The following is a 27613-nucleotide window of genomic DNA, read 5'->3' as shown; positions in this document are numbered from 1 at the left end:
AATTAAGGAGAATAATACACACAAACACTCATGAACATGCCTGGAACACAATGAGGTGTTAATGAAAGCCTCATTTAATGTTCATTACTTTTATTATTTACTAAGTTACTCAACTTGTCAAGATCTCAGTCTCCTTATTATAAAACAGGGAAAGTAGGAAATCAGCATTGCTAATTCAGGAGATGTTCCAGCACCTCTAAGACTTGTCAGGTACTGCTGGAGGAGCTGAAATGTAAAGATAATAAAACTAGGTTCCTGTCCTCCCAAACTGCACAGTTTAGTATAGGTTTTGGAGAAAGAGAAGGAGAAACAGGCATAGATAGAAAATGAGAATTCTAATAGCATGTGAGAAGTGTTTTCCTTTCAGTCTGTACACACTGAGAGAAAAGAAGAGAGATCTGTCTGGGGGTCAGAATACAGGTCATGAAAGGTGTCAACGGAAAAGCAACATACAAGCTGGGACTTAGAGGATAAGCTGGCATTTACTAGTGGAAGTACCGGGGAAGCAGTGCAGGCCTAGCAAGAGGGGCTGGAAAGGTGCACTCGTGATAAGCGCCGCTCCCTGGCCTCATGTTCCGTCAGTGGGTTCCTGCTTCACTCTCATGGAGGGAGCAGTAGTCCAGGGATTTTCTGGTCCCTCTTACCATCTGTACTTAATCCTCCCCAGAGGAAGAGCAGCGATTTACCCAATGGTCCAGTTCTGGAAAAGAGCACTGGGAATGTACCCTTGGGCCCTTCTTGGCTCTCTCCAGACCCATTCTCTCCCACTGCTGCTGCACCACGAGGCAAGCAAACCTGGGTCCCACTCCTGGGGCTCACTGAACTCAAAGGAGGCAGGAGGCCAAGACTGCACAGTTAGCTGACTGTGGCAGACTACTAATTGCCTATCATAACATCCATTCTTATCTTCAACTTTTTACTAGAATACCAGTTTTGAGGGTGGACATATTACTGCTCAGGATAAGACTATATTTCCTAGCCTCCCTTGAAGTTGTGTTAATTTAATTATGTAGAAAGTTCTGGCCAATGACATGTAAACAAAACTTCCGGAAAGTCTCCTTACAACTCTCTTTCCTGCTGCCCGGAATGTAGATGAAATAGCTGGAGCCCCAATAACTATCTTGGACGATGTGATAAACCCAAGGATGGAAGGCAAGTGCTAAGCATAAGAGAGAAGAAACACTTAAGAGCATGGGTCCTTGATGACACTGTTGAATTATATACTAGTTCTGAAATGCCCGCTCCTTTTTGAGTTAAGTCACTGCAATATTAGGGTTTTTAGTTCTATTCAGCTAAGTCAAATCCAACTGATATGCTGGGGTTAGAGTTTTCTTTGTAGATCTGACTTTCCCCTTACTTAAGTCCCAACATCAGACCTGGGTTGGGGTAGGGAAATAACAATCCTGACTCTGGGTGTATGTTCAATCCAGATTTTCTAACAACCCCCCGACTCTGTCAAAAAAAAAATTAAGATGTTGATATTTTCATCCATTGCTGACTCCAATTTCTATTTCCCAACAGATTTAGAATTGATAAAGGCAGGGACTGATTAACATCAAAACACCTAGCGCTATCAAGGTACCAAAGACCAAAGCTTGCTTAGAGAAGAGTGAGAAGCTCAGGATGAGGAGTAAAAGGTACTGTGGGGAAGTGTCGGGAGATGAGATCGATAAAGCAGTTGGGGACTGGGGCTTCCCTGGTGGTGCAGTGGTTGAGAGTCCACCTGCCGATGCAGGGGACACGGGTTCGTGCCCCGGTCCGGGAAGATCCCACATGCCGCAGAGCGGCTGGGCCCGTGAGCCATGGCCGCTGAGCCTGCACGTCCAGAGCCTGTGCTCCACAACGGGAGAGGCCACAACAGTGAGAGGCCCGCATACCGCAAAAAAAAAAAAAAAAAAAAAGAAGTTGGGGACTGGATTACAAAGAACTCTGTGTTTTAAACTAAGGACCTTTGGCTTCATCCAACAGCAAGAGAGAACCATCAAAAGAGTTTTTTTTTTTTTTTTTTAAGGGAGTGGCATTGTTTGATTTAGGTTTTCTAAAGGTCATTGATAGTAACGTGGAATGGTAAGATGCTCAAAGTAAGATGAATGAGGAAGTAAATATTTCAGACCTGATGAAGGATTTGTAAAAAGGCAATGGCAATGAATGAAGAGACATGAGATGTGAAGCTAGTAGAAAGTAGGAGGATGCCTGGGTCGTGATAACACAGTGGGGCTACCTGCCCCCTCAGGCTCTTCCCTACAGCGGGAGAAAAATAAGCCTCTATCTTGTTTAAACACCATCCTCTGTATTTTCTTTTATAGTAGGTGAATCCAATCCCTAACTGATGCAGGTGGATGATGACAGCGCAATTTAAAATAGGGAATATCTGAGGGAAATTAGGTTTGGGTAAAGGCAAGTTGGTTGCCACAATTGAGAAGATGTTGCCAGGCCCTGAGGAATATCCCTTTACACTAGGAGTCAAACTTAAAAGCCATGGAAAGAATAAAATAAATGAGGCAGCCCGGGTGCCAGAAATATAATTAGACTTTGTTTTTACTGAGTGATGATGTAAATAAGCACATAAAATTAACAGGTATGATACTGTAAACTAGATTTAAAATTCTAAATTGATTAAAACATTGAAAGATAGAAGTAATTAAAAAATGTCTTTCCTAAGTAGTTACTTTTCTTGTTTAGAACTGGAAACCTTTTCATGTTTCTTTTTTTCTCCCTCCTTTCCCTTTCTCCCTTTCTCCCTCCCTCCCTCCCTTCTTTCTTTCTTTCACATCTCAGTTTCAGTATCTGGTCTTATATTTTGTATAATAATGTGAGGGATGTTACGGATTGACTTGTGTCACCCCCCAACTCATAAGTTGATGCCCTAACCCCCAATGCGACTCTATTTGGAAATAGGGCTTTTAAAGAGGTAATTAAAGTTAAATGAGGTCATAAGGGTGGGGCTATGGTCCCATCAGATGGGTGTTCTTATAAGAAGAGGAAATGTGGATACACACAAAACACCAGGGATGCGGGTACACAGAAGAAAGGCCATGTGAGGACACAGTGAGAAGGTGGCCATCTGCAGACCAAGGAGAGAGGGGCTTCAGAAGAAACGAAATCTGCCAACACCTGATCAAGGACTTCTAGCCTCCCAAACAGTGAGAAAATCAATTTCTGTTGTTGAAGCCACTAGTCTGTGGTATCTTGTTACAGCAGCCCAAGAAAACTAACACAAGATATAAAATTCAGCCTAGATTCCTTTCACTGAGAGTAATGTTTAACTTTTGTTCAGTTGCATGATGAAAAAATAGTCTTCACAAATGTAGTTACTTCTGAAAGTTGATGGACACTTGGTATAATAATTTTTACTTTTAGGGTAACTACACCTCAGATATTTGTAAAATTCGGATGCTCAATATTGTTTTTAGTACCACAATATGGTGCAGATAAATATCTTCCATGTGTAGCTCTTAATTCACATTCACTATTAATTTAGAAAAGTGATGCTGGTTCTTATTCATAAAGTTTAAATCCAGAGAACGGTTTTGAAAATCAATCTTCAACTCTACAATTTTGGGATTATAGCTCCTGCCGTTACTTTTATTTTTGAAAGCCAATTTTAGCACAGGAGAGCGAGCCAGATAATTTCCTGCCAAATTTATTTCCTAAAGCCCCAATTTTGCTAAAAATGAGAAAATCAAATCATACATTTGTGTAACTATTTGTAATTGTTGTTGCCAAGAAATATTCAATGCATTTAGAGGAGACTGTGGTTTCAAAATGGCAGAGCAAAGATAGATCTGCTTTCTCTTAGAAATCACCTCAAAACAAAGAACAGAATGTAGAGTCCATCTTCAGCAAAACTAGAATATTGAACCATAATACACGGGAAAGTTACCAAATCCCGTGAAAGACAAACGGGGTGTGGTGCTAAGACGCCAAGAGGAGACACCTCTGACCAGAGATGATGGAGAAGGCCCAGTCCTCCAAAGCAGGGGCCACGGCATAGGCAAAACAATAACGAACGCTTTGTTTGGAACACTAGAATGGATTGCATTGACTGGTGGCAGGAAGCGCCCTAGAGCCGGTTTGGCACCAGGGAAAAGCCAGAGAGGTGGGCTGAGAGGTACCTCCAGACATGCCACAGACTGCATGAAGCAATCTCCCAGTGAGCCAGGCTGGCAGAGAGGAATTCTACATTGGTGGCAGCCTGCAGTTGCTGCCCTCTGCTGGCTGAGGAAGAATGCACTCATCACAGGTGCCGTGAACTGGGGGTAAATTTTGCGCCCTTCCAATTTAGGAAAAAGTCATCTCATTTAAACGTAAGCAGTAATTTAAAAGTAACTGGCATAAGACATATACCAAGTTAATATTTAAACAAAGGAGAGAAGGCACAGAAAAACAAAGCCATAACAGATGAAGGATACTCATGAGAAAAAGACTGCCATGGAGCAAATGATGAAGATGACCAAATATATCACAACAAAATTAAAAAAATACACATCTCTATAAAACAAGAGATCAGAGATATGAGAGCTCAAGGAAAACTGGGCAAGGCAAAATCAAAGAAGGAGACAAAACATGAGCTTGTAGAGATCAGAAAAGAAATGGAAGAGAAAAATAACCCTCCCCCAATGGAGAAATTCCTGCTGAGTCTCCTGCTCTGTGCTACTCTTTGTACGTACTATGTTGTGTTACCTAACTACGTTCAAGGAAAGCTGGACTCTGTACATGTTGGTGTCTTTTTGATCATTCACCATCACCTTTTATGAAAACTATAAGGAAGAATGGAAATAAATGAATTATGCATTCAAGTCATAAACAGAACAAAATCTAAGAAAAACAAAGTTAATCAAATTAAAAGCAAAAATTTATTTTAAAAAATCAGAATGGAATTAAATAAATGCAAGAGTCGGTTCTTTATAAAAAAAAAAGGGCAAATACATTAAATATAGAACCATACTTGGGATATAATTATAGAAACCAAGAAAATTACAAGAATCAAATAAGCGATTATATAATTATATGCAAATATATTTGAAAACCTGGATGAAATGGAGTTGTTTTCTTTTTTCTGAGAGAATACCAATGATCATAATGACCTCAAAAAGGATCCGAAGGAAATAAAATCTGTATTGAAGAGATGGCTTTACTCCTATGTCACTGGATCATTATTCACGATAGCCAAGGTATGGAAACAACCTAAGTGTCTGCCAATGGATGAATGTATAAAGTGTGGGATATATGTATATATACAAGGGAAATGCTTTAGCCATAAAAATGAAGGAAATCCTGTCATTTGCAACAACATGGATGAACCTGGAGGACATAATGCTAAAATAAGCCAGAGAGAAAAAGACAAATACTATGTGAGCTCACTTATCTGTGGAACCTAAAAATAAAGTCAGACTCATAGAAACAGAGAGTAGTATGTGGTTGCCAGGGGCTGGGGAGCAGGATGTGAGAGATGTGGGTCTAAGGGCGCAAACTTTCATTTATAAGATGAATAAGTTCTGGGGATGTAATGCACAGCCTGGTGATGATAGTTACCAGTACTGTATTGTACACATGATGCTAAGAAAGGAGACATTAAGCCTTCTCACCAAACACACACACACATAAATGGTAACTATGCGAGGTGAGAGATGTGGTAATCAACTTGGTGGTAATCATTTCACAATATATATGTATACCAAATCTTATTACATTGTATACTTTAACTACACATAATTTTGTCAGTTACACCTCAATAAAGTAGAAAAAATAAACGCAAAAGAGAGAACTATCTAAAGAATACACACGACAGGATCAGACTGCCTGACTTAAGAGTCAAGAGTTACAGACGTCACAAGAGGCTCACCGTCCACGAGTGTGACAGTCCAGGTACCATCAATCTGTCAGTCTCCTCTTGTACTGATTGACCTTTGCAAACTCTAAGGAAAGCAATCATAGGGTTTTCTGAGAGTCTGAAGGAGGAATAAATAAGACAAGGCGGCCAAAAGCATAAGCTCTTGTTAAGGCAGAGAGGCATGAATAGTGTAAGAGTCAAGAGAATGGGGGGTGGAAGAAGCTGGCCCAGAAGCAGACTAGAAAAAGTGTGCATCAAGAGAACTGAGCGTCATCCCACTGTGAGACTTCTTGAAACACAGTCCTTCTTTCTCCACCAGCTTTGATTACTCCATCCTTTTTCCCTTTTCATTAACTAAGTAAAAATTCATTCTGTTGGTACTTGTTAATTGTCTGGCCCTTCAGCTGGGTAACCTCCTCCACAAGAATAAGGACCATACCTCTTTTGTCCAACATTGTATACCCATCATATATTGGCTTTTATTGTGCCAGTCATTACATATTTACTTAATGAATGAATGGGGCAAGCTTGACATTTTGGACTAGAAGCAGAGAACAATAAGGAACATGGCTGCAGAGACATGAATTCCTAGCCCAAGGAGGAAGATGAGCATGACGGAGGTACAACATCCTACTGGGAATGGAGCAACTATTATAGATTTAAAGGTAAAAGTCTTCTTGAGATATGGTAGAGAGAGTGTGCTGATCTTATTGGTAAACAATAAGATCACAATGAGTGACTAGGACGTGCCCACCAAAATTCTTTTTTTTTTTCCCCACCAAAATTCTTACGGTGAGGTAGGCTGCACTGATGGGTTCTACAATTTCCAATGATGAAGGTGGCAGGCTTGAGTGGCTCCGGGCTGCCATACTATAGTATGACTTTCCTTTCTGAGTGCTACCCTTGTATAGAGTTAAACTTGAACGTATTCAGAAGAGAGGCCCCTAGGATGACAAAAACACTCAAAGGTAAGTTATGTGAGGAACAGTGAAAGGAACTGGGGCTACTTTGCTTAGAGAAGGAAAGACTCAAGAGAGGCATGAGAGCTGTCTTTGAGCAGCTGAAGGGTTGTCAAGTGTCGAGGAGGCTTTACTTCGGAATGACCTTGAGGGTAGAACTAGAATAGGCAGAAGCTACAGGCTGACAGATCTCAGCTCAATACAAGGGAGAACTCTGAGCCGTCAGAACTAAGTACGGGGAGCGGGGAGAGCTGCCTTAGCAGTTAGGCAGCAACTTGTCACTCTGGGCGCTCTAGGCCATGCAGCACGACGGCGGGCAGCCAGGCTGGACAGGACATCAAGGGCTGCACTGGACGCCAGACTAGCTGACTTCAAATTCTCTCCCAATACCGAAATCCTGTGATTTCAGCTTCCGTGTTCCTTATGGGAATCACTTGAGATGAGTTATGTAAAAGTGCTTTGTAAACTCTAGTTTTACAAATACAAGGTATTATTACCAATTTTTCATCACCTTGGAGGATGTCAGTTCTATCCCAGTTGCTATTTTCTCTATATCTCTCTAATCTCTCTTCAAACTCATAATGATTTTTAATTTATAAATGCCAAATTTATCATACCAATAATTATGACTACTATTCCCTGTCTAGGATTTCAAATTTTCAAAATCCTTCATAAATAATAAATGTTTCTTCATCTTTTATAAACGAGGGATAGGCCTTATATTCAGTGTGCTAATCATGGGCCTGATCTTATTGCGTAAGAGGATAGAGTAGCTAAGTTCTCACATATCACTTGGGGCAGAACTCATTATAATCAATAGCTCACCAAAATCTGTGTAACAAAAAAGTTCCCACATTAGTAAATAAACAATAAACAAACACATGAAGAAATAAACCTCAGTCTACGCTCATAGAATTTGACTTGGGTCCTTTATCCAGAGTGTCCTCTGGGAGTTTATCAGCTCCCTGGCAATAAAAATAGCTGTTATTTGGTGGCATAGCTAACTTGTCACAAGGTATTTAGACTTGAAAGAATTACTTGCCAGGTAAATTGAAAGTCCCAATCCTCTTTTGGGTGTTCAAAATATTTTCTCCACCTGTTTATTCATACAAAGGAATATTACTGAGCCATAAAAATAAATGAAGTACTGATACATGCTGCAACATGGATGAACTTAAAAATATTATGCTAAGTGAAAGAAGCCAGTCACAAAAGGCCACATATTATACGATTCCACTTACATGAAATGTCCAGAATAGGCAAATCTATAGAGACAGAAAGTAGATTAGTGGCTACCTAGGGTTTGGGTGGAGAGGGTGGGTGTGTGCTAATGTGTATGGTGTTTCTTTTTGGGGTCACTAAATGTTCTATAATAGATTATGGTAATGGTTGCACAACTCTGTACATATACTAAGAAAACACTGAATTGTGCATTTAAAACAGTGAACTTTATGTTATGTAAATTATATCTCAAAAAAGCTGTTAAAATATATAGTGTCTTGAATAAGAATAAACCAGTAAAATCGAATTTTCTTTAAAAATTAAATAAAATTTTCTTGTTTTTTTAAAAATCAAAACAACAAAAAGAAAACTAAAATATTTTCTCCACCAAACTCCAATACCATCTCTAACAGGTAATGACTTGATAACTTTGAAATATCATTTCTTTTCATTTTTGTCCATCCTTCTTGGGATTTAACAGGAAGTGACATAGGCAGAGGCAGCTGAGAGAAAAAAACTAGAACCAGGAAGAGGGCAAACTGGATACAGACCCTCCTCAAAAGTGGTTACCTAAGTTATTACAAAGCAACCCTCCCGCCCGAACACATGTTCTCCAAACTGTTTATGTATTTTTTTCTCTGACTTAAACCAACAGCAGAAAAGGGATTCGGAGGCTGGAATTTATACAGGGTGTTAGAGAGAAGGTAAGGGCTCAGATAAGGAGAAATAGAGAGAATTTTTGACACACTTCATCTTAACGATGCTAAGTATCGTTAAGAAGGAAACATTTTTAAAAGAAGCATTTAGTTTATACTCTGTCTTCAGTCTAATACTTTTTGGGTGTTTATATTGTGTTAGTGAGGTTTACCTTTTCATATAGGTTATACTTCGTCCCATGAAGATGATGTTTGTGAAGAAAGAACTACAATATACTTTAATATACTATGATTACAACTCTCTAATGATGCACATTGGGGGAAACCCCTACACGTTTCCATGAAAAGTCGGGAAGAGGCAGGAATAAATGGGGTCAAAAATCTTTGGGCTCATCTCTTTGCACATCCCCTGTCCCTCATTCCATCTTTGTGGAAAGCTTGCTAAAAAAGTAAGACAATGGGGCCGGTCTTCAGTGACCCAATTTATTGTGTGGTTTGCCTCATATTAAACTGTGCTCGAAGGACAAGCTCTGGATCCAACACTTGGACGGCAGTAGGTCTAACGGGGCCCTGCTAGTGTTGGATAGATGTTCACAACTTATTAGCATTAAGGAGGAGGAGATGAAAGCCCACCATATTCAATGTGTTCACTATGGTTACATTGATGCAGACACAAGTCAAATAAAGATACTCTTTTCACGGAGCAGAAGGTGGATCTTTGAGAAACCTGAGTTTCACCAATGACAAATTTCCTGTACCCCACGGCTAGGACATACCTTGATTCCCGTAGCTGCCTTCTATTCCTGAACCATCCCACGAGTCCACGGCACTGTCCACGCTGGGCACAGTGGAGGGGTACGTATCGGTGAGTTTGCCTGGCTTCTGTGCTGGAGACGGGTCCTCCACATCTCCCAGGTCACTCAGGTGGCTGGCAATGGGGAACTTCTTGGGACTTGATGCTGACTGGGCTTTAAAGACAGAAAAGGAGCTTAAGTACTACAGAAAATTTAAATACAAAGATATGCCAACACTCCTTGGCTGTGTATTTCCCGAGAAACAAACACGTAGACATTTGCACATTCTTTAAGGGAAGGAAATGCACTGCAAATCCTTAATTGTGGCTTTCAACCCACTCACCATCTGTCTGCTTCTTAATTTTCAAGGTGACAGTCTCTCCTGCCATCTGTAACAAATGGATGGCTTCACTCAGAGGCTTCCCTTTCAAGCTGCTGCTATTGATGGCTAGGATTCGGTCTCCTATGTGGATCGCGCCAGTTCTGAAACACCAAATAATTATAGGAAAGGTAGAAATAATCCCTGAATGCTACTGAATAGAAATTCCCTGATATACTTTGTTTATTCATAATAATAAAGACTTGAGGGCTTCCCTGGTGGCGCAGTGGTTGAGAGTCCGCCTGCCAATGCAGGGGACACGGGTTCGTGCCCTGGTCCAGGAAGATCCCACATGCCGCAGAGCGGCTGGGCCCATGAGCCATGGCCGCTGAGCCTGTGCTCCGCAGCGGGAGAGGCCACAGCAGTGAGAGGCTCGCATACCGCAAAAAAAAAAAAAAAAAAAAAAGAGAGTTGGCAAGGGTCTCTAGAAGTCACTCCTTGCCTTCTCCTGAGCAATGTTACAAGATAACTGCGTCTGTTGTGAATTACTTTTTAGTTTCAAATAAAATCAGAAAAAATGTTTTAATTACTATTTAAAATGGACTTGTGGGCTGTTTAAATTCCAGGAAAGCTGAGTCATTTGATAACCCTCTTAAAAATCCCAAGGAAACGAGCGAAGTGGGACAATCACTGTAGTGATGTTTAGCATGGAGCAGTCCTTTCTACAGACTTAGAAGTGTTGAACACAATCAGTCAGCATCCCAGCTTACCAGAAGCAAGGTTTAGACACAAGACCCTGGTGTGGCAGGCCCCCCGCCACCCCCCAGTGGTGATTCCAAGAATTGAAAAAGGCTGAACTCAGGAATCAGTTTTTTTTTTTTTTTTTTTTTTTTTTGCCGCATTGCGCGACTTGCAGGAGCTCAGTTCCCCGACCAGGGATCGAGCCTGTGTCCCCTGCAGTGGAAGCGTGGAGTCCTAACTACTGGACCGCCAGGGAAGTCCCAGGAATCAATTTGAATCCAACTCTGTCACCTACCAGCTGTGTGACCTGGGTACCTTATTTTCACCTCTCTAGGTGTCAGTTTCCTCATCACTAGAATGGGGATAGCCATCTCACAGGGAAGCTCTGAGGGCTAAATAGGAAAACACATGTAAAAGGGCTTAACATCCTGCTTGAAATGTGGAAAAAGAAAATTAATGTATTGAGCAATAGATAAACCTTTGATCTTTTCCCTTCTCGTCCCATTCTCACCCGATTCTGAACCAGCAGACTGGAATTTACGATTCTGATGTGCACCATATCTATCTTTGTTTGAAAGCACAGGATGGGGGAGGAGCAGACTCACAGCAGTCAAACTCAGGAAAGGTTTAAACACTCAGATCTCTCCACCTGGGTTGAAGGATGTAGAGTGGGAATCCCATATGCTAGCCTCTGGGGTGCTGGCTCACTTGAAATATCCTGAGTGAAGGAAGCCCAGCTCACAGCCTGCTTGTGACTGAGTGGTCCGACCCCAGGTTGCTTTGGGGTCGGTGGGCAGCGGTGCTGGGCAGCAGCAAGTGGGGCCACGGAGGTGAAACTGGGTCACACAGATTATGAGGGGCTGCCTAACAAGTCTACCGATGCATCTACTCTCAAGGAATTTTTTTTCCTTTAAAAAAAAAAAAAAAGAGAGAGAGATCAATTCATTCTTCCATGAAGAGTCTCCAGGGAGTGCCCTGGAGGTCCAGTGGTTAGGACTCGGTGCTTTCACTAACGTGGCCTGGGTTCAATCCCTGGTCGGGGAACTAAGATCCCACAACTGTGTGACGGCACGGCCAAAAAAACCAACAGTCTCCAGTTTATGAAAGAGCCGTGCTGTAAGCCATAGAACACTTGACCAGGAGGTTGCTGAATCAGATCAATAGTATCCTTTTCCTCATTGTCTAACAGAGAAACCTAGGACAGGGGGACACCTGAAGCATACCGTATCGTAGGTGTCTCTGTTAATATCAGAATACGAAACTCCAACAGGGCAGCCTTTTTTGAGCTGCCTCGCTGCCCTCACCTGACAGATGAGGATGTTGGATGAGCTGATTTCTAAGGTACCTTGCAGCTCCAAAATTCTGTGATGCTATATCTCTGTTTTGCAAACCAGTGTCTTCAAGTGTCAGCACGAACAGTGTGTGTGCACTCCTGAGCTAGGTTACTGGAGGACAGATCAGGTTATGGGGTTTGGAATATGTCCTACAACGTGTCTTGGAAAGAAATACAGTAAAATGGGGGTGGGGTGCATGCCAATGGAGACAAATTGCCGAAGGAACAAATGGGCATTCCAAATTTCAAGATGTTATTAAGTCACTGCACTGTTTCCTGAAATCTTTGAAGACGAAGCTTCTGTCACCCTCTCAGCCGCTAAGCCCGGTACCTGTCAGGTAACAGAGGCTCAGGAAATGTTTGCTGAATTGAATTGGACAAGCCTTTTAACCTCCTTGAACTTTTAGTCTCCTCTTTTCAAAATGGACACAATATAAATTTACCTCTAGTCAATTGTGGTCGGTTTACACATTTCTGGAGACTAATATCAATGCTAAGCCCGGGACACTTTCAACTGCCTATAACATGCCCCTCAAAATCAAGTCAGAGCTCTGCCTGAGAGTTTTCAAGCTCTAAAATCAATCCTTTGTGCAGAGTTGAAAAAGTCAACAGATAACCAAGCAGGAGAGGGGAGCATGTTTTTACGTGGCTGTGAGGAAGGAAACCCATTTCAGACAGGTGATTGCAGAAGTTGCTTCGAATGTTACCTTTCAGCTAACCCTCCTTTGGTGAGGCTTGAAATGATTATAGGATCAAAAGGCTCTTCAGTTCCTGAAATCGTGATGCCAAGGGGCCCCCCGTAGCGCTTCAGCTCCACGGTGTAAATAATTGCTCCGGAACTTTCTTGCTCATCTGCAATAAATGCCAACGAGTCGTAATTGGTTTCTTCGGAAGAAGCAGAGTAAAAAGACACATATATTCACACATAAAACAAGAAATTCAAAACATCATCATCAAAGCACTGTGTCTCAGAAAATAATTATTTTGGGAAGTAGCATTTCCTCAGTAGGATATACCATTCTAATACAGGGATGTAGTTGTTATCAGTGTCAGGGAAGGGGTTCTCTGCCTGAGGACTTATGTTTTAAACCTGTGAGCGAGCTTCCCAGCCGGCACTGCGGGCCCTTTAGACAATGTCCCTGCCTAGCACAGTGCTTGCCCAGCATTTTGTGAGTGTGCCACGAATATCCGTGGACTGAACACACCGCTGAGGAGGCGATATGGGTGGAGAGAGTCACGCAGTAAACAGAGACTGGGCTCCGCAATTCCTATTTTCAGGCTTTACAGGCAAGCTAGCTCTCAATATAGAAAAGTTGATTTAACTCACGGTTGGAGCAAACTTTAATATATGCATGGTCAAGTGGGGCTTGGAAATCTGGAATCCCTTACCTATTGCTCCTCTGTGTCTTAAAATGTGAACCTTATTCACAAAATCTGTGAATCTTATTCACAAATACACAGATAGTAAAACAGACGTTTGAATCATTATCTCTCCGCTGTTCTTGAGACTAGGAGCCACGTAAGTTACATTTCAGTAGCACATGCCAGGTTGCCACACTCTCGTGAGCTAAGTTTCACCATTTAATGTTCCTATGAAGGAAAACATTTGTGAGTGTGGTCTGCTTAAGCATTGGCTTGAAAGATGTCATGGGACACCTTTCGCATGGCTGGGTATTTTGACTGCATCAAAGTTGCAAATATGCAGTCTCAGAATTCAAAGGGTTTTATTTGCTTATGACATGCTGAAAGTTCTTGAGCATTTCTTGCTTTATTCCTTGGGCCTGGGAGCTGTGAGTGGTTAAGGAGTTGTTCACTGCTGTACCTAAGGATACAATGAAATGGTCCAGTAGATACTTGAACAAAACAGTCAGTTTTTATAGTCAGGCTGTATCCCGGAGAAGCATTAATAGAGTCACATTTCTGCAATGAGCAGCTGTTCATTTATGATATGAGACCCTAAACTAAGGAGGAATAGAAAAGCTTGAATTAACAATTCAATGATCTGTGTGTGCGGCGAAGAATTATAATGAATATAAAATGAAATGTCTATAGAGAAATGTAGGAAGCGATGTGTCCTTTCCTGCCAGCACTTACTTCACTTCTGGCCACAGATTGGGAGCTCTGGGACGTACCCATTGCCTCCACTCCCTCAGTGGAGGAAGAAGAAGCTCCGTACATAGAGAACAAAGACCATCTACCACACACTGGAATGCTTCAATCAACATCCTAGGGTATAAACATCTTCAACATTAGACTTAAATTTATACTGGCAGCTGAGAATCCTCCACATCAAGGCTTCGACGGCTCTGTTTCATGGTTTACACACTTCTTTCAGGGTTCTACTTTAGTTGTGGTCAACAGGCTGGTGACGGGCTGCCAAGCAGCTGCTGAGAGAAGCGCCAGGATGCAGAGTAACCCAAAATGGAGGGACAGTCAAAAGTCTAACTTTTTCTACACTGTGATAGATCATCACCTGTCAGAACTGGCGTTGACATAAATGAATAGGGTATTACAGGACAGATGACACGTATTTTGCAGTCTGTGCCACCAACTATATTCTGCATAAAATTCTAGGTGAGTCATTTGATTAGTAAACCTTGATATAGTTAAGTGTTAGTTACCGCTGGGCACTCTACTGGCCATTCAGCGTGGGTGTGTGCGCCAGTGGGAAGACCCTGCCCTTTTATTGCCCTAAGTGTGAGCACTGCCTTGTCAATGGGTACCAAGCATTCTGGATGTGGCCATCAGCTCTTTACGGGAGTTGTGGGAAATGGCAGTTACCAAGTACATGGAACCCAGCTGCCCAGAATCCAGGAACCTGTGGGAAGCTTCAGTGGAAACTTTAGTCTAGATGAAAACAACCATTGGCCCATAGGTAGGTGAGCTGGGGTGCAGTCCCATTCACCAGGAGAAGGGGGAGAAATTGGTTCCAGCTAGCTCATCCTTCAGGTAACCCAGAGTGAGTGCCCTGTGTTATTTCTGGACAGTTTTGCAACTTGCCCCTAAGATGACAAAATAACGCCAGAATGGAGTAAACTGGTTTAGGATGGTTTCAGGCCACTTTATGTAGGAACATTTTAAATTAGGCAGCTGAGGCGTCCCAATAACAAAAGGCAATTGTTAGGGACTCAATGAGTTTAAATAGTGGTGAGATGCAAACCAAGAAAATGGCTGTATATTAATGAAGAAGTGATGCTATATTTAGATTATGACAAAAATGTAGTTGATTTCTGATTCCTTCAACAAATAAAGAACTTGGAAACAAAAATGAGAATGGGTAAATTTAAGAGATGTTACAACCAAAAGCAATGAATACTTCTTTTTGGATCCTAATTCAAACCAACTGTGTTTTAAAAACCTGTCTACCCATGTATATGAAAACCAGGGAGATGGGAACATTGAGTACATATTTGAGGAGATTAAGAATTACTGCTAATATTTTGGGGCTTCCCTGGTGGCACAGTTAAGAATCCACCTGCCAATGCAGGGGACACGGATTTGAGCCCTGGTCCAGGAAGATCCCACATGCCGCAGAGCAACTAAGCCTGTGCCCACAACTACTGAGCCTGTGCTCTAGAGCCCGAGAGCCACAACTACTGAAGCCCACACACCTAGAGCCCATGCTCCGCAACAAGAGAAGCCACCGCAATGAGAAGCCTGTGCACTGCAGCGAGGAGTAGCCCCGGCTCGCCGCAACTAGAGAAAGCCCACGTGCGGCAACAAAGACCCAATGCAGCCAAAAATAAACAAACAAACAAATAAATAAATAAGTAAATAAATTTTAAAAAAGAATTATTGCTAATATTTAAAATTGTGATGATATTTAGTTATGTACTTTAGAAGTCTTTTATAAGAGTATTGTTTAGGGATACATTAATAATATTTGCAAGATGCAATGATATGATGTCTGGAATTTCTTCAGAATAATTCAGTGTGTGGGTGGGGTGCGGAAATTAGGGTGGGAGTAGATCTGAAGCAAGACTGATTCTAAGTTGCTAACTGTTGATGCTAGGTGATGTGGGCTGGTTCATTACACCATCTTTCTCTATTTTTAAATATATTTTCATAGTAATTTTTTAAAAAGAAAAAATATTAATTCCCTTAGAAAACCCTATGTGGATGCCTTGAGTAAAGACACATTTAATTAGTTTGGCTTCCGTACTCTCTTAGCTGACGATGGCTGCCTGTACACTGTCTTGTCCAGACCCCACGACCCATCTGCCCACCAGGCAGGGTTCCCAAAGCATCCTACTGCCATGTGCTCTTGAGGAGGCCCCATGTCAGCTCTGCCCAGTTGTTCACAGCAATGGTCTCTTCCTAAATTGTTTTCCTACTTCGGATCCAGACTTTGTCCCTCTCTCCCACATCTATTTTCACCAGTCTTGCCAACGCTGAATTCCGTCTCTTTTCTTCCCAGAATATTCTGAAAGCATAAATCTGAACATGTCACTCTCTTCCTTGAAGCTTTCCGTCAGGTCCCAGATTTCTGAAGAATAAAGGGCAACCCCTTGGCATGAACAGGGCTGGAGCCTCTGTCTTCCACTATCCTTTCCCATCCCAATCCAATCTAATTCTCTCCCCACTGAACGACCTGTGGTCCATTTAAAGACACTTTGTTCACATCTCTAACCTTGCACATGTTACTCCCTGGAAGCAGACGTCTTTCCTCTGCCGGAGAATCTCTACTCTTCCTTTAAAACTTGGCTCAGATGTCTTATATCTCTGGAAGCCTTCCTGGCTCCTCAGCTGAGACTAGAGACCTTTCCTATGAGATCCTACAGCTCCTGTGTATTTTTCTAGTGTTTCTCAACTTCTTTAAAAAAAAATTATTGCCTCCTCTCCTCCCATCAAGGAGAAAAATTAAATTTAAATTCTCCCTAATGAGAGAAATTAAATACGAGGGAATAAGAGTCAGTCGGGTAGGGTTGAGCTTGGAGGGTCACAAACTACTGTAACGTAGTATCTAAGATTCTTTGCTCCCTGAGAACCAAATTTTATTTTTTTTAATTGAAGCGGAGTCGATTTACAATGTTGTGTTAGTTTCAGGTGTACAGCCAAGTGATTCAGTTATACATACATATGTATCTATTTTTTTCAGGTTCTTTTCCCTTATACCTGAGAACCAATTTTTGCCCCCATCTGGAATGCATGGTCTAGTTTATATGCTTTTCGCTCTATGTGTCTCCTTAATTAGAACAGGATCACCTTGAAAATTACGATTTTTTATATTCACGTGCCCAGAGCCTAGAACTATGCCTGGCACCAAGGAGACTCCAGTAAATGCCTAAACAAATGAGCGAAAGGATAAATGCCTGTTAGCAGGCAGTCACTGGGTCCTAGCTTTGTGAGTCACCCCTCCGGCTACTCCAAGGTCTAGATTCCTTCTCCAAGGTGATGCAGACCCAATCAGCCTCATTCAAAGAGTGAGAATAAAGCCTGGGCTGCCTGAGTTAGCTGCAGGCTGCACTTCCAAATCCATCTGCCTTCTCGGGCGTCGGCCCAACTGGCAGCTGTAAGGCCCTGCAGCTTGGGAGGAAGGTGATAACTGTCATTTACGCTCAGACCATTTTGGAGGTGGAAGCACTCCAAGACGCTGTCTCCTTGAGGCTGGTCCAGCTTAGAAAGGAGCAACTGGAGTGTTGAACGAGAACAGAAACTTTCTGAGAAGGAAGAATGCAGGGTCACCAGGAAGTTGCAAAATGAGCCTAAACAGATCTTAATGATATTATAAACAGCTTCTATATCACAACAGAAGGTTTACCACTATTAGCAAAAGAGGTGAAAGGGGCCAGACAATTTGTTTGTTCTGCTCAGCTCTAGTTAAGGAAATTAATGGGATCATGGAACAGATGCAAAATTGCAGCATTACTCATCTGCAATGTTATTTTCAAGCTTTTTTTTTTTTTTTTCCGGTACGTGGGCTTCTCACCGTCGTGGCCTCTCCCGTTGCAGAGCACAGGCTCCTGACGCGCAGGCTCAGCAGCCATGGCTCATGGGCCCAGCCACTCCACGGCATGTGGGATCTTCCCGGACCGGGTCACGAACCCGTGTCCCCCGCATTGGCAGGCGGACTCTCAACCACTGCGCCACCAGGGAAGCCCATTTTCAGGCTTCTTGAGTGCCGCCTATTTAACAAAATGAACTCTATCTGGCTTGACTCCATAATGGCAGCTGGATTTGGGAGGCTTGGATTTGGGAGGCTTGGATTTGGGAGAGGGTCTTTGGAATGCATAAATGTACAGGTCAGTCAACGTTCACTTCAACTAAGAGTGATGGAATTCATTTCACAGAGTATGGCTACATTTCTTGGAGGTGGACAGACCTGAGAAAATGAACCATTTAGAACAATACTCTCCACAACTGCCTTACTGTTGTGCCAGTAAGGCCAACCTTACTGGCCTTACCAAAGTCATGTTCCAAGGAGTTGCTGAGTGTTTAAGAGTAGAATTTGAATTTCCTTATGTAAGTGATCATTTATAAGTCTCCAAATTAGGTTGCCTTGTGACAGTGTTTCTTCAAGTGTAGTTGTGGGATGAGAAATTTTAGCAGTATCTGAGAACTTGTTAGAAATACCAATTCTCAGCTCTATCCCAGACCCGTAGGAATCTGAAACTCTGGAGGAAGAGCCCAGTCACCAGTGTTTTAACAAGCCCTCTGGGTGACTGTGATGCTGACTTGAGTTTGAAAATCATTACTACTTTGAGATAAAGCAGAAAAAAGGGAAGAGTACTTTAAAAAAAAAATCTATCAGAGTTTCTTCTTGCAGCCAGCCTCTTGCCAAAACAACCCCTATCACTGTTCTTCGCACAGCCAGGATCATTCCTGGTTGCTTCGATGGGGCACTTCTGCTACTTCAACCTAGATTTGAGGGGGAAAAAGCTGCTGCAAATTACTTAGCCGGCTTAACACTGATGAAGTGAAAAAAAAAAAAAAAGATGAAAGCCCAAATCTTTGAAGGGCAGATGATTTAACTGGTACTAATAAGGCTATATTTGCTAAGACTATTTGAAATTGTGAAAAGGTAATTTGCTTCCGATGGGACAAGTTGCCGCCTGGAAATGTTTCTCAACGCAGATCAGAGCCGGTGAAGGGAAAATACTGAATTTTTAGTCTCTACAAACATGCTACGTATTAGAAGCAAGGGGCTCTAAATCAAGAGAGAGGCCATTAGCGTCCGTATATCTGACTGGCACAAAGGCAGTGATACAAAGCGGACCCTTAGAAATTATTTGGGACAGATTTGGAAGCTTCCGTGTATTTCTTCCCACAATTCCCCCAAATTCTCTCCTTTGCTTCAGGGTTCTTTCTCAGATCTCCAAACCCTCCCCTCTTCAGCTACGTTGGATCTAGATGCAGTCAAGATCTTATTTCAAGCAATAGATCTTACTTGCATCTCTGAGGGCCTGGGGATTAGGTAACAGCCATGGTTCTAGAGGCTTGGACCCAGACAAGCACCGACTGGCTGTACTCGATTTATGTTCCCGTGGTAACGAAAGATGACAGATGTACAAGCTCCTCTAGAGAGAATGGCCACTGAATATGGGGGGTGGGGGTTTCCCTACAATCCCAGGTGTTCCAAAAGATTTGGCCATAGTAAAATAAAGCTAAAATTAATTTTATTTATTTTATTTTTTTTTTGTGGTACGCGGGCCTCTCACTGCTGTGGCCTCTCCTGTCGCAGAGCACAGGCTCTGGACGCGCAGGCTCAGCGGCCATGGCTCATGGGCCCAACCGCTCCGCGGCATGTGGAATCTTCCCGAACCGGGGCACGAACCCGTGTCCCCTGCATCGGCAAGCGGACTCTCAACCACTGCGCCACCAGGGAAGCCCTAAAATTAATTTTAAAAGCATCCTAATAATGGCTGTTGATAGTCTGCATTCACTGGGCCTTACTTGGTGCCATTCATTGTCGCTGAGCGCTAAAATATCAATATATTGCCTCCTTTGATCCTTAAAACTGCCGCGTTCAGGACGCATTCAATGGACATTGCGGATGAGGGCACTGGTGCCCAGAGAAGTTAATTTTCCGAAGTTTCCCAGCTTGTCAGTTGTGAAGTCAGCCTAGTGTTCTTGGTCATTTTATTTTACTGCTTCCCCCAGCCAGCGCTAGAAACAGAGTTAATGCAGACTCTCTTGAATGCCTCTTCATTACTTCAGTAAGTGACCGCAACCAGTGGTCACAGACCAAATACCCTGGCCTCGTTCCCCTGCTTTTTGTCTTTTAATGGCTCCTCATTGGCTTCTGGGGTAAAGTTCACATTTTTTAACATAGTTAGAAGGACCATAATGATCTGGCTTCAGTGTATCCATCTATTCACCCACTACTGAGTCCTTACACAAACTTTTTGCTTCAGCTATACCTGCTACTAGGATGTGCTGCTCTCTCTGACTTCCTTTGGCTCATACTTTTCCTCTGGTTAATTTTAACACCTCCCAAATACTTTCAAGGCCAAGGTTGTTAGAAGCATTTCCTTGAGCTCCCCAGTCTCAAATGGGTGCCTTCCCGTTCTCTTAATGTTTTGTGCACACACCTAGAACATTCATAATACTGTTGATTATTTTCTTCCGTTTCTCCTATAACATGGTGACTGATTTAAGGGCAGAGATGGTGTGTCCTTTTTAATCTAAGAACTGGCAGTCCCTAGTACCTTGCAGACACTAAATAAATGCTGATGGCGTGACTGAATGAAAAACAAAGACTTTAACAACGTTTGAGAATAGTTCTACCATCTCCTTGAAAGTACAAGGCAGAGCAATAAAATTATTGTAGCTGGAAGACAGGCTTACATTTTGAAGCAACATCTGTTAAACTCAATTCCAGTATTACTAGCTTAGGAAACCAAGTTATATCAAGTATGGTTATAAACTTTCTGTAACTGGTCAGAGAACCAAGGATCGAGAGGAGCAGACACTTAAGAACTGGAAGACTCCTGAAGTCTACTGGTACAGAAAGTCCAATATTAGTATAAGCAATATTTTAGGGAGTGAAGCATATATACCGAGTATTACCATTCTAAAATACAGAGACAAAGGATGGCAACAATTTAAATCACCAGCTTAATTTCAGATTAAGCAAGGTATCAAACTTCCAAAATCAGTGACTGTTGTCATGAATAATGCTTATTTTCCACTCATTTATATCTTGACCAAGGATCAGAACTAATGTGGGGAAAGGCGTGTCAGGATGCAATAATAATAAAAATAGTTCCCAGTTACTGAATATTGATTGTGTCAGGAAATCTCTCTCTCAACAAGCTACAACAGCTCCCCGAGGTGGGTATTATTTTGTGCACCTTACTGAAAATGGTACTGAATCTCAGGCAGGTTAAGTAACTTGCCCAAACTGACACAGCTCAAATGTGGTAGAGCTGGATTTAAAAGTGTGTGCTCTGGGCTTCCCTGGTGGCGCAGTGGTTGAGAGTCCGCCTGCCGATGCAGGGGACACGGGTTCGTGCCTCGGTCCGGGAAGATCCCACATGCCGTGGAGCGGCTGGGCCCGTGAGCCATGGCCGCTGGGCCTGCGCGTCCGGAGCCCGTGCTCCGCAATGGGAGAGGCCACAACAGTGAGAGGCCCGCGTACCGCAAAAAAAAAAAAAAAAGTGTGTTCTCTTTATGTCTACATAGTTGGCCTTGAACTAGTCTATATCCAGGTTTTACATTTGGAATAATCCCTCCCCTTGCTTCGCTCTGAATAAAAAAGGATTCAGTTACTCAAATTATACTTATATTCTCATGGGGGAAGAGGATACAGAAACACTCAAATTCTTCCAAATCGATGATCAGATGATAATTTTCAAATAATGGTCTGTTATAAAAATGTGTCTAAGTGGGTGTATATTTTAATATGATAACTTGAGAAAATCTGGTTTGGGTAAATATGTCTCTTGCACCTATATTTACAGTCTTATTTTGGGGAGGTGCATGGTTTTCAATGGAAGGATTTAGGATTTTAAAAACTGGACCTCTTAAAATTAGAAAAAAAAACCCTAACAAGCATGATCATTACCATAGTATTAGGCATAGGGATTGTAGGGGGAAGGGTCTAAAGGGGAAAAATGAGCCAAAGGAAAGAAGCAACTGAAAGTAAGATCTGGCTCTCCAAGTGCTCAGCTGTTGTTTCTGAAACTCCCCCCAGTGTGTCTGCACAGCCTGGCTTTGGAACTGGGAACAGCGCCAACCACGAGCACCATACATATTCATCTCTGGCTTGGCTTCTTCACTCTGCAAGGAAGATAGCTGAGATCTGCTTAGCTTGGCAAATCATGCAAAATGGGTTTCTCCACAGGGCTTTGCCTCTTTACTAGGACAGAACCCCATCTGACGCTGGAGGCTTTATCCTTCTTTTAAAATAAATCCCCCCCAAAAAATGCATGCTTTTTAGGAGAGAAATGCAAGTGTTGGTGTGGAAAATCAGTTGCTTGGGAAATAACTAGTAGAAATCTATGCATATTTTTAAACGTTCATTATAAAGTATACTCGGATATAATCATCTTTACCAGCTGTACTGATGGATGTAACTACCAACTTGTTTTGACTTTGAATAGGAATCATAAACACAAGGCTTGACATGACCATGAACTCTGGATCTAGAGGATTAGATTCCAGGAGATACCAGGACATTGACAACTGCTCATTATTGGTTGGGATGAAACTATATTCAGTAGAAACTCTCTTAATCAATCTCCCTTTAACCAATTTACTGGATTAATTGTGACTCTCCATCCTCTTTGTAAAATATACTGACCAATGCCACTGAATGTTCCAGAATAATAGGTTTCCCTCTGCAGTACCCCGTGTACCTCTGTTCCTGCTACCAATTGAGTCAAAAGCTTAAAAGTTTAGAGTCAATTATGATTATTTCCAATCCTGTTTATGCCAGTTGTACTTGTTATTGTAACGACGTAATTTAATGAATCTTACATAACCTATGAAATATGAGTATATTGGATCTATGAAAAAATCAAATGCTTTGGAAAGATTCAATAAGGGGGATTATTAGGCAAGAAATCAACAGTTAATTACACAGAGGAAAAACTTGAAAACATTGGGGAAATAAAAATCTAGATGGAGTAAGCATTCAGATTGCTTTAAATTATTTAAATTCTCACTGCATTAAAGCAAAACAACACACAAAAACCAAACCTGGAAATCATAAGCTGTATATTATGGGTATGACTTAGGCAAACAAGTCAAAAGGCCTGTAACTACAATCAGCAGAAAGTGTTGGCTTCACCCATAAGATCGGTACATTTTTAAGTTAAATGTTTATGTTATAGATATATGTTACTTTCTATAAATCCCCACATTAGTTGACTCTTTCAATTCATGAACTTTTTTCAGTTAGCTTGGGTTCTTATCAAAATCAGATAAAAGGGCGTCTGCTGCGGGGCTACTCAGATTGCTGGGTCTTGGCCCACAGCAGCATCATGATGAAGTTTGTTAGAAATGACAGCCTCAGGCCCCACCTAGGGTGAGCGCTCAGGAACTGTGTTTTAACTGAGCTCTTCCGGTGATTCTGAGGCCTTCTCAAGTTTGAGAGGCACCGCTCTCCTGTATTCGCACATAACTGGAAGCACTAACAATGGATACAGCCCTTTTAGAAAGCAACATGGTACAAGACTCATTCGAAATCATAAAAATTCCCTTTTTATTTTGACTCAGTCACCCTACTTTTAGGAATATTTCCTAAGGAAATAATTCAAAAGAAAAAAAGTTGAATAAAGATATCCACGCATAAAAATATCGGTTATTGTGCCACCTACAGTAATAAAACAACTGGGAGCAATCTAAGTAAGAAGAAAAGAATGGTAAATACATTACGGGCAGTAAATTCAAATGATAGCTATTAAGGGTTTGTAAAATGGTAACATGTTTATAAAGCTAAGGAAAAAAGAGAACACGCACTGTGGTTATAATTACATAACATAATATCAACTAGAAAATGACCAGTTCTATTGTATTAGGGTGGTATCAGGTGATGATTAAGTTTTCATCTTTAAAGTTATTTTAATGTAGCTATAATGTTTATATAATGAAAATATCTTAATTATACCATTTAAAAGCACCATTATTTAAAATGCATACTACACTCTCAACGCCCAATTTAAAGACCCTCTTAACTACAAAAAACACTGCTGCCATGTCACTAGCCAGCTGTTGTATGTAAAACACCAAGATCTAATATCTTTGGTGACAGACGGGCAGTTAGAGAAATCAGTCTTCACTAAGGAGGTTATCAATACCTGAATTATCTTCATCTTTGCGGATTTTCAGCTTCACCAAGTCTTCACACTGCTGAAGGATCTGAACTGCATCTTCCATGGAACAGTTGTCCAGCCTGATGTTATCTATGGCAAGTAATTTATCCCCAAGTTCCAGGGTTCCCGTTCTGATAGTAAAGGCATAGCAAATGCATGATTAATGAGGAGCACTTGACCAGGCCATTGAAGAGGCATTTAGCACAGAGCAGCATTATGGTAGCCTTTAGAAGAAATAAGATTCTTCAACTTTTAAAACTGCATTTTACTGACAAATCCCCTTTCTCCAGTCTTAATTTGGATGGCTGCCCTGACATTAAATTGCAGAGTATTAAAAAATATTTTTCTTCTGCTTTCTTCAATTAGACCAGGACAACCATATAAGCGTCACTCAGGAATTCTAAGGTTTCCAGGAAGGGGGGTAATGGGCCCAGGTTTCCACAGCCCGGGTGTCCTTATGCTTCTCCACATTGTTGCACCACTTTTGGTCCTTCGCAGTCCAGATACTAGGAGAGGATACAGGGAGTGAGGCGAGTCAAGGTGGGATGGCCTTAGGGGAGGTCTGAGTCCTGGTGTCTCTGCTATTTCCACCTGCACTGGGGAACTAACTCACTATGGCTGCAGTAGGGAGAAAAGGGGAATTGGATGCTATCTGGAAGGTGGCCATTGAGAGTCTAATACTGGTTACGGACTGCTTCAGGTCTTGAAAGTTTTTAAAGGTCCATCACGAAATGAGAAAAACAATGAGAAGGTATATGTGCGTGCAGGTGCTTCTGTATGTATATGCACACATATCTGTAAGGAAGGTTATGTTTTGGTAAGAACCATCCTTTATGCATTATGTCTGTGACCGAGATTGCTAATTGCTTCCCAGAATCCATTCTCCCTTCCTTCTTCTGGGTCATCCCCTAAAGATACACACCCCAGACTCTCTCTGCACCACCCCACCTCCCTTCTATGGCTGGAAAATCACAATGACTGGAGAAGCTGGAGAGGACGGCAGAGCTGCTTCTCCAGCCCTGCGTTGCCTGTCTACCTCCCAACTGCTGTATGAGAGACAAACTTCTGTCTTGTTGGATCCACTCCGTTTACGTCTCCTTGTCACAGTATCTGAGCCTATACCTATATACCTAAGTTCATACAATGTCCTTCCTACTTTTTGAGTGTTAAAATATTTCTTTAATGAAATGACTGTGATAACAGATGGGATTTTTTAAGTCCTTAACTGGAAAATAAAAAGAAAGTTAACAGTCTTACATCAATATTCCTAATCACTTAAAAATATTTTTGATCTGTGAAATTGAACGTTTGAGGCTCCCTGATTTTTGTGGTCTATGAACCAAATAGGATACATAAACACTGTTTAAGGCTCAAGGACCTGGCTTGACTAGGGAGGACATCCTGGCATCTAGCAAAACTCTCCCCTAAGCTATTATCTCCATGTGGGGTGACTCTCATCATTGGGGCCACTTTCAGTTTTTTAGCGGGAAAAATGAAGGATGGAGGATGATCAGTGAAGGAGAGGCTATGTTGGACTCATGAATGACCCTAAAAAACATTTTCATGTGATTGTTGTCTGCACTGGGTGCAGAAATAAACTGACACCGGGGGAGAGCTCTACATAGTCATTGACATTAGGGATGTCAAAAATATAATCGATTAATCGTGGTTGCCTGGAAAATATTGAGAATACCGTGACCTATTAGCAAGGTTGTCTTGGGTGTGGAAGAGGTCATTTCTGCTGTAATTAAGAAATACCTTGGGATGAATCAGTAAATCCATCTTTCTTACCTGTGTGCCACACTGCCTTTCTTGATATCTGATATGACCAGGGGGTCTCCTGGTTTTCTACTGGATGGTGCTGTAATAATGAAGATAGAATAGTCACATCTTTATATCCACGATTCACCCACTACTGTACAGGTCTCACTGTATAGCAGCCATTAATGCAAGTACAGTTTGTATGCAAAGCAAAGAGAATCAGCAAATGAATTTAAAAATGCACATATTACCCCTTCTTGATATAAAAATATGTTTGTGTTAAAGTACTCATAAACTTGAAAACTAAAGCAAAGTTATTTTAAATCTGCAATTGAAGAAAGCAATTGAAAAGCTGCCCATCTGGATTAAATCTATTTCAATCTGTGATTCTCAAGAGACGGAGGGGAAGAGTGAATAGTCCAACAGAAAAGTGTATTAAAAGCAATCAGGGGCTCCCCTTAGCGGTACTTACATGTGATCCCTTCTCCTACCCATTCTTTCACTCCTTACCAGTGAGGAGACACCACTCTTCATGGGATCCTGCCATATTACTCAAGTGTACTGGGTGGGAAAGTGGATGAGAATCACTAATGTAAGTTTTTTTTTTCCCCAGAAGGATATCTTTTACTAGATAGACTGCAAATATTAAAATTTTGCTCACAAATTCATACCTAGAATGCTCTGAAATATTCAGAAATCTGACTGATGCTATTTATTTATACTTATATATATTCATATTTAAACATCTACATGTAACTTTTATTGAGTTTATAGATAAATCTATTATCCTGCACAGGGGTCAGTTTTGGGCTTTATAAATTTTCTTAGGAATATTTCCCTTTGGTGATAATGGAATAATAATAATGAAAAGCCATTAGCAATGAGTCTACTTAGACTTAATCCTCAAAATGAACTATAGTCCATATTTAAGTACAAAAATATCATCTTGACCTAGAAAGTTTACATTTAATTTAGGAGTTCAATAATTAAAATGAACACACCAACATTTATAAACAACAATTTGCCTCCAATAGGAGATGTTTTACCAACCTGAAGCCTGAAGTGATTTCTTTTTAAGGATCATTAAAAGGCGCCTAATGTAAGATTTTATTATAAACAGTCTGATCACCCCATAATAATCACAGAACCATATCATATCCCATAATCCCATTTGAATCCCAGGAAAATGTTTATGCACAAGAACAGATGGTTTAATATCGCAACACATCATTGAAAGAAAAAGTAAACACATATACCCATACCTTACCCACCGAGTTAGTCCACAGTAAATGTTAATGGGACTTCATCCAATCACTATTCTTAGCTTCTAGCAAAGAATGCAAAACATTCTGTTCACTACAATTAATTCATAATTTAAACCTCCACTCAGTGATTTGATATAATTCCACTACAGAAATATAAACATCCAGCGGTTTTACTCATATTACATTTCAGAACAGCAAATCGTTCTGGGCACAGGGCACAAAAACAAAAACTTCGTTATAATCAGCGAATACAACTTTCCTAGCATCTGCCAATAACTTTACACGATATTTTTCCAAGCTTTAGTAACCATCACAGAGCACTCAATGCTTCCCTTGGTTTTTAAAAAAATTCATTTTCCATTGAAATGGACTAAAACAAAACAGTATAGGCAACGAAATACATCAAACCCATCTCTGTCATCCTTCTAACAGAGGAAAATAACACTGTGACCTCTGGACAAACCCACACAGCTT

At 41.4% G+C, this 27613-nt stretch overlaps 1 protein-coding gene across 3 annotated transcripts in view; it reads right to left on the bottom strand.

Annotated features, from left to right (window-relative positions):
- GRIP1 (glutamate receptor interacting protein 1) overlaps positions 1 to 27613 on the bottom strand; it is a 687426-nt gene that overhangs the window by 36730 nt on the left and 623083 nt on the right. For all 3 annotated transcript variants that reach the window (XM_019952473.3, XM_019952475.3, XM_073788409.1), the window contains 5 exons: positions 25905 to 25974; positions 24099 to 24244; positions 12564 to 12708; positions 9807 to 9946; positions 9446 to 9637 (listed from right to left, as the gene is read on the bottom strand). In XM_019952473.3, coding sequence (XP_019808032.1) covers positions 9446 to 9637; positions 9807 to 9946; positions 12564 to 12708; positions 24099 to 24244; positions 25905 to 25974 — 693 coding nt within the window. The remainder of the gene's footprint in view (positions 1 to 9445; positions 9638 to 9806; positions 9947 to 12563; positions 12709 to 24098; positions 24245 to 25904; positions 25975 to 27613) is intronic.

The sequence above is a fragment of the Tursiops truncatus genome, chromosome 11, assembly GCF_011762595.2.
Source record: "Tursiops truncatus isolate mTurTru1 chromosome 11, mTurTru1.mat.Y, whole genome shotgun sequence".
In the NCBI taxonomy this organism is placed as follows: domain Eukaryota; kingdom Metazoa; phylum Chordata; class Mammalia; order Artiodactyla; family Delphinidae; genus Tursiops; species Tursiops truncatus.
The sequence above is the reverse complement of the archived record's forward strand: the minus strand, read 5'-3'. Positions and strand labels throughout refer to the sequence as shown.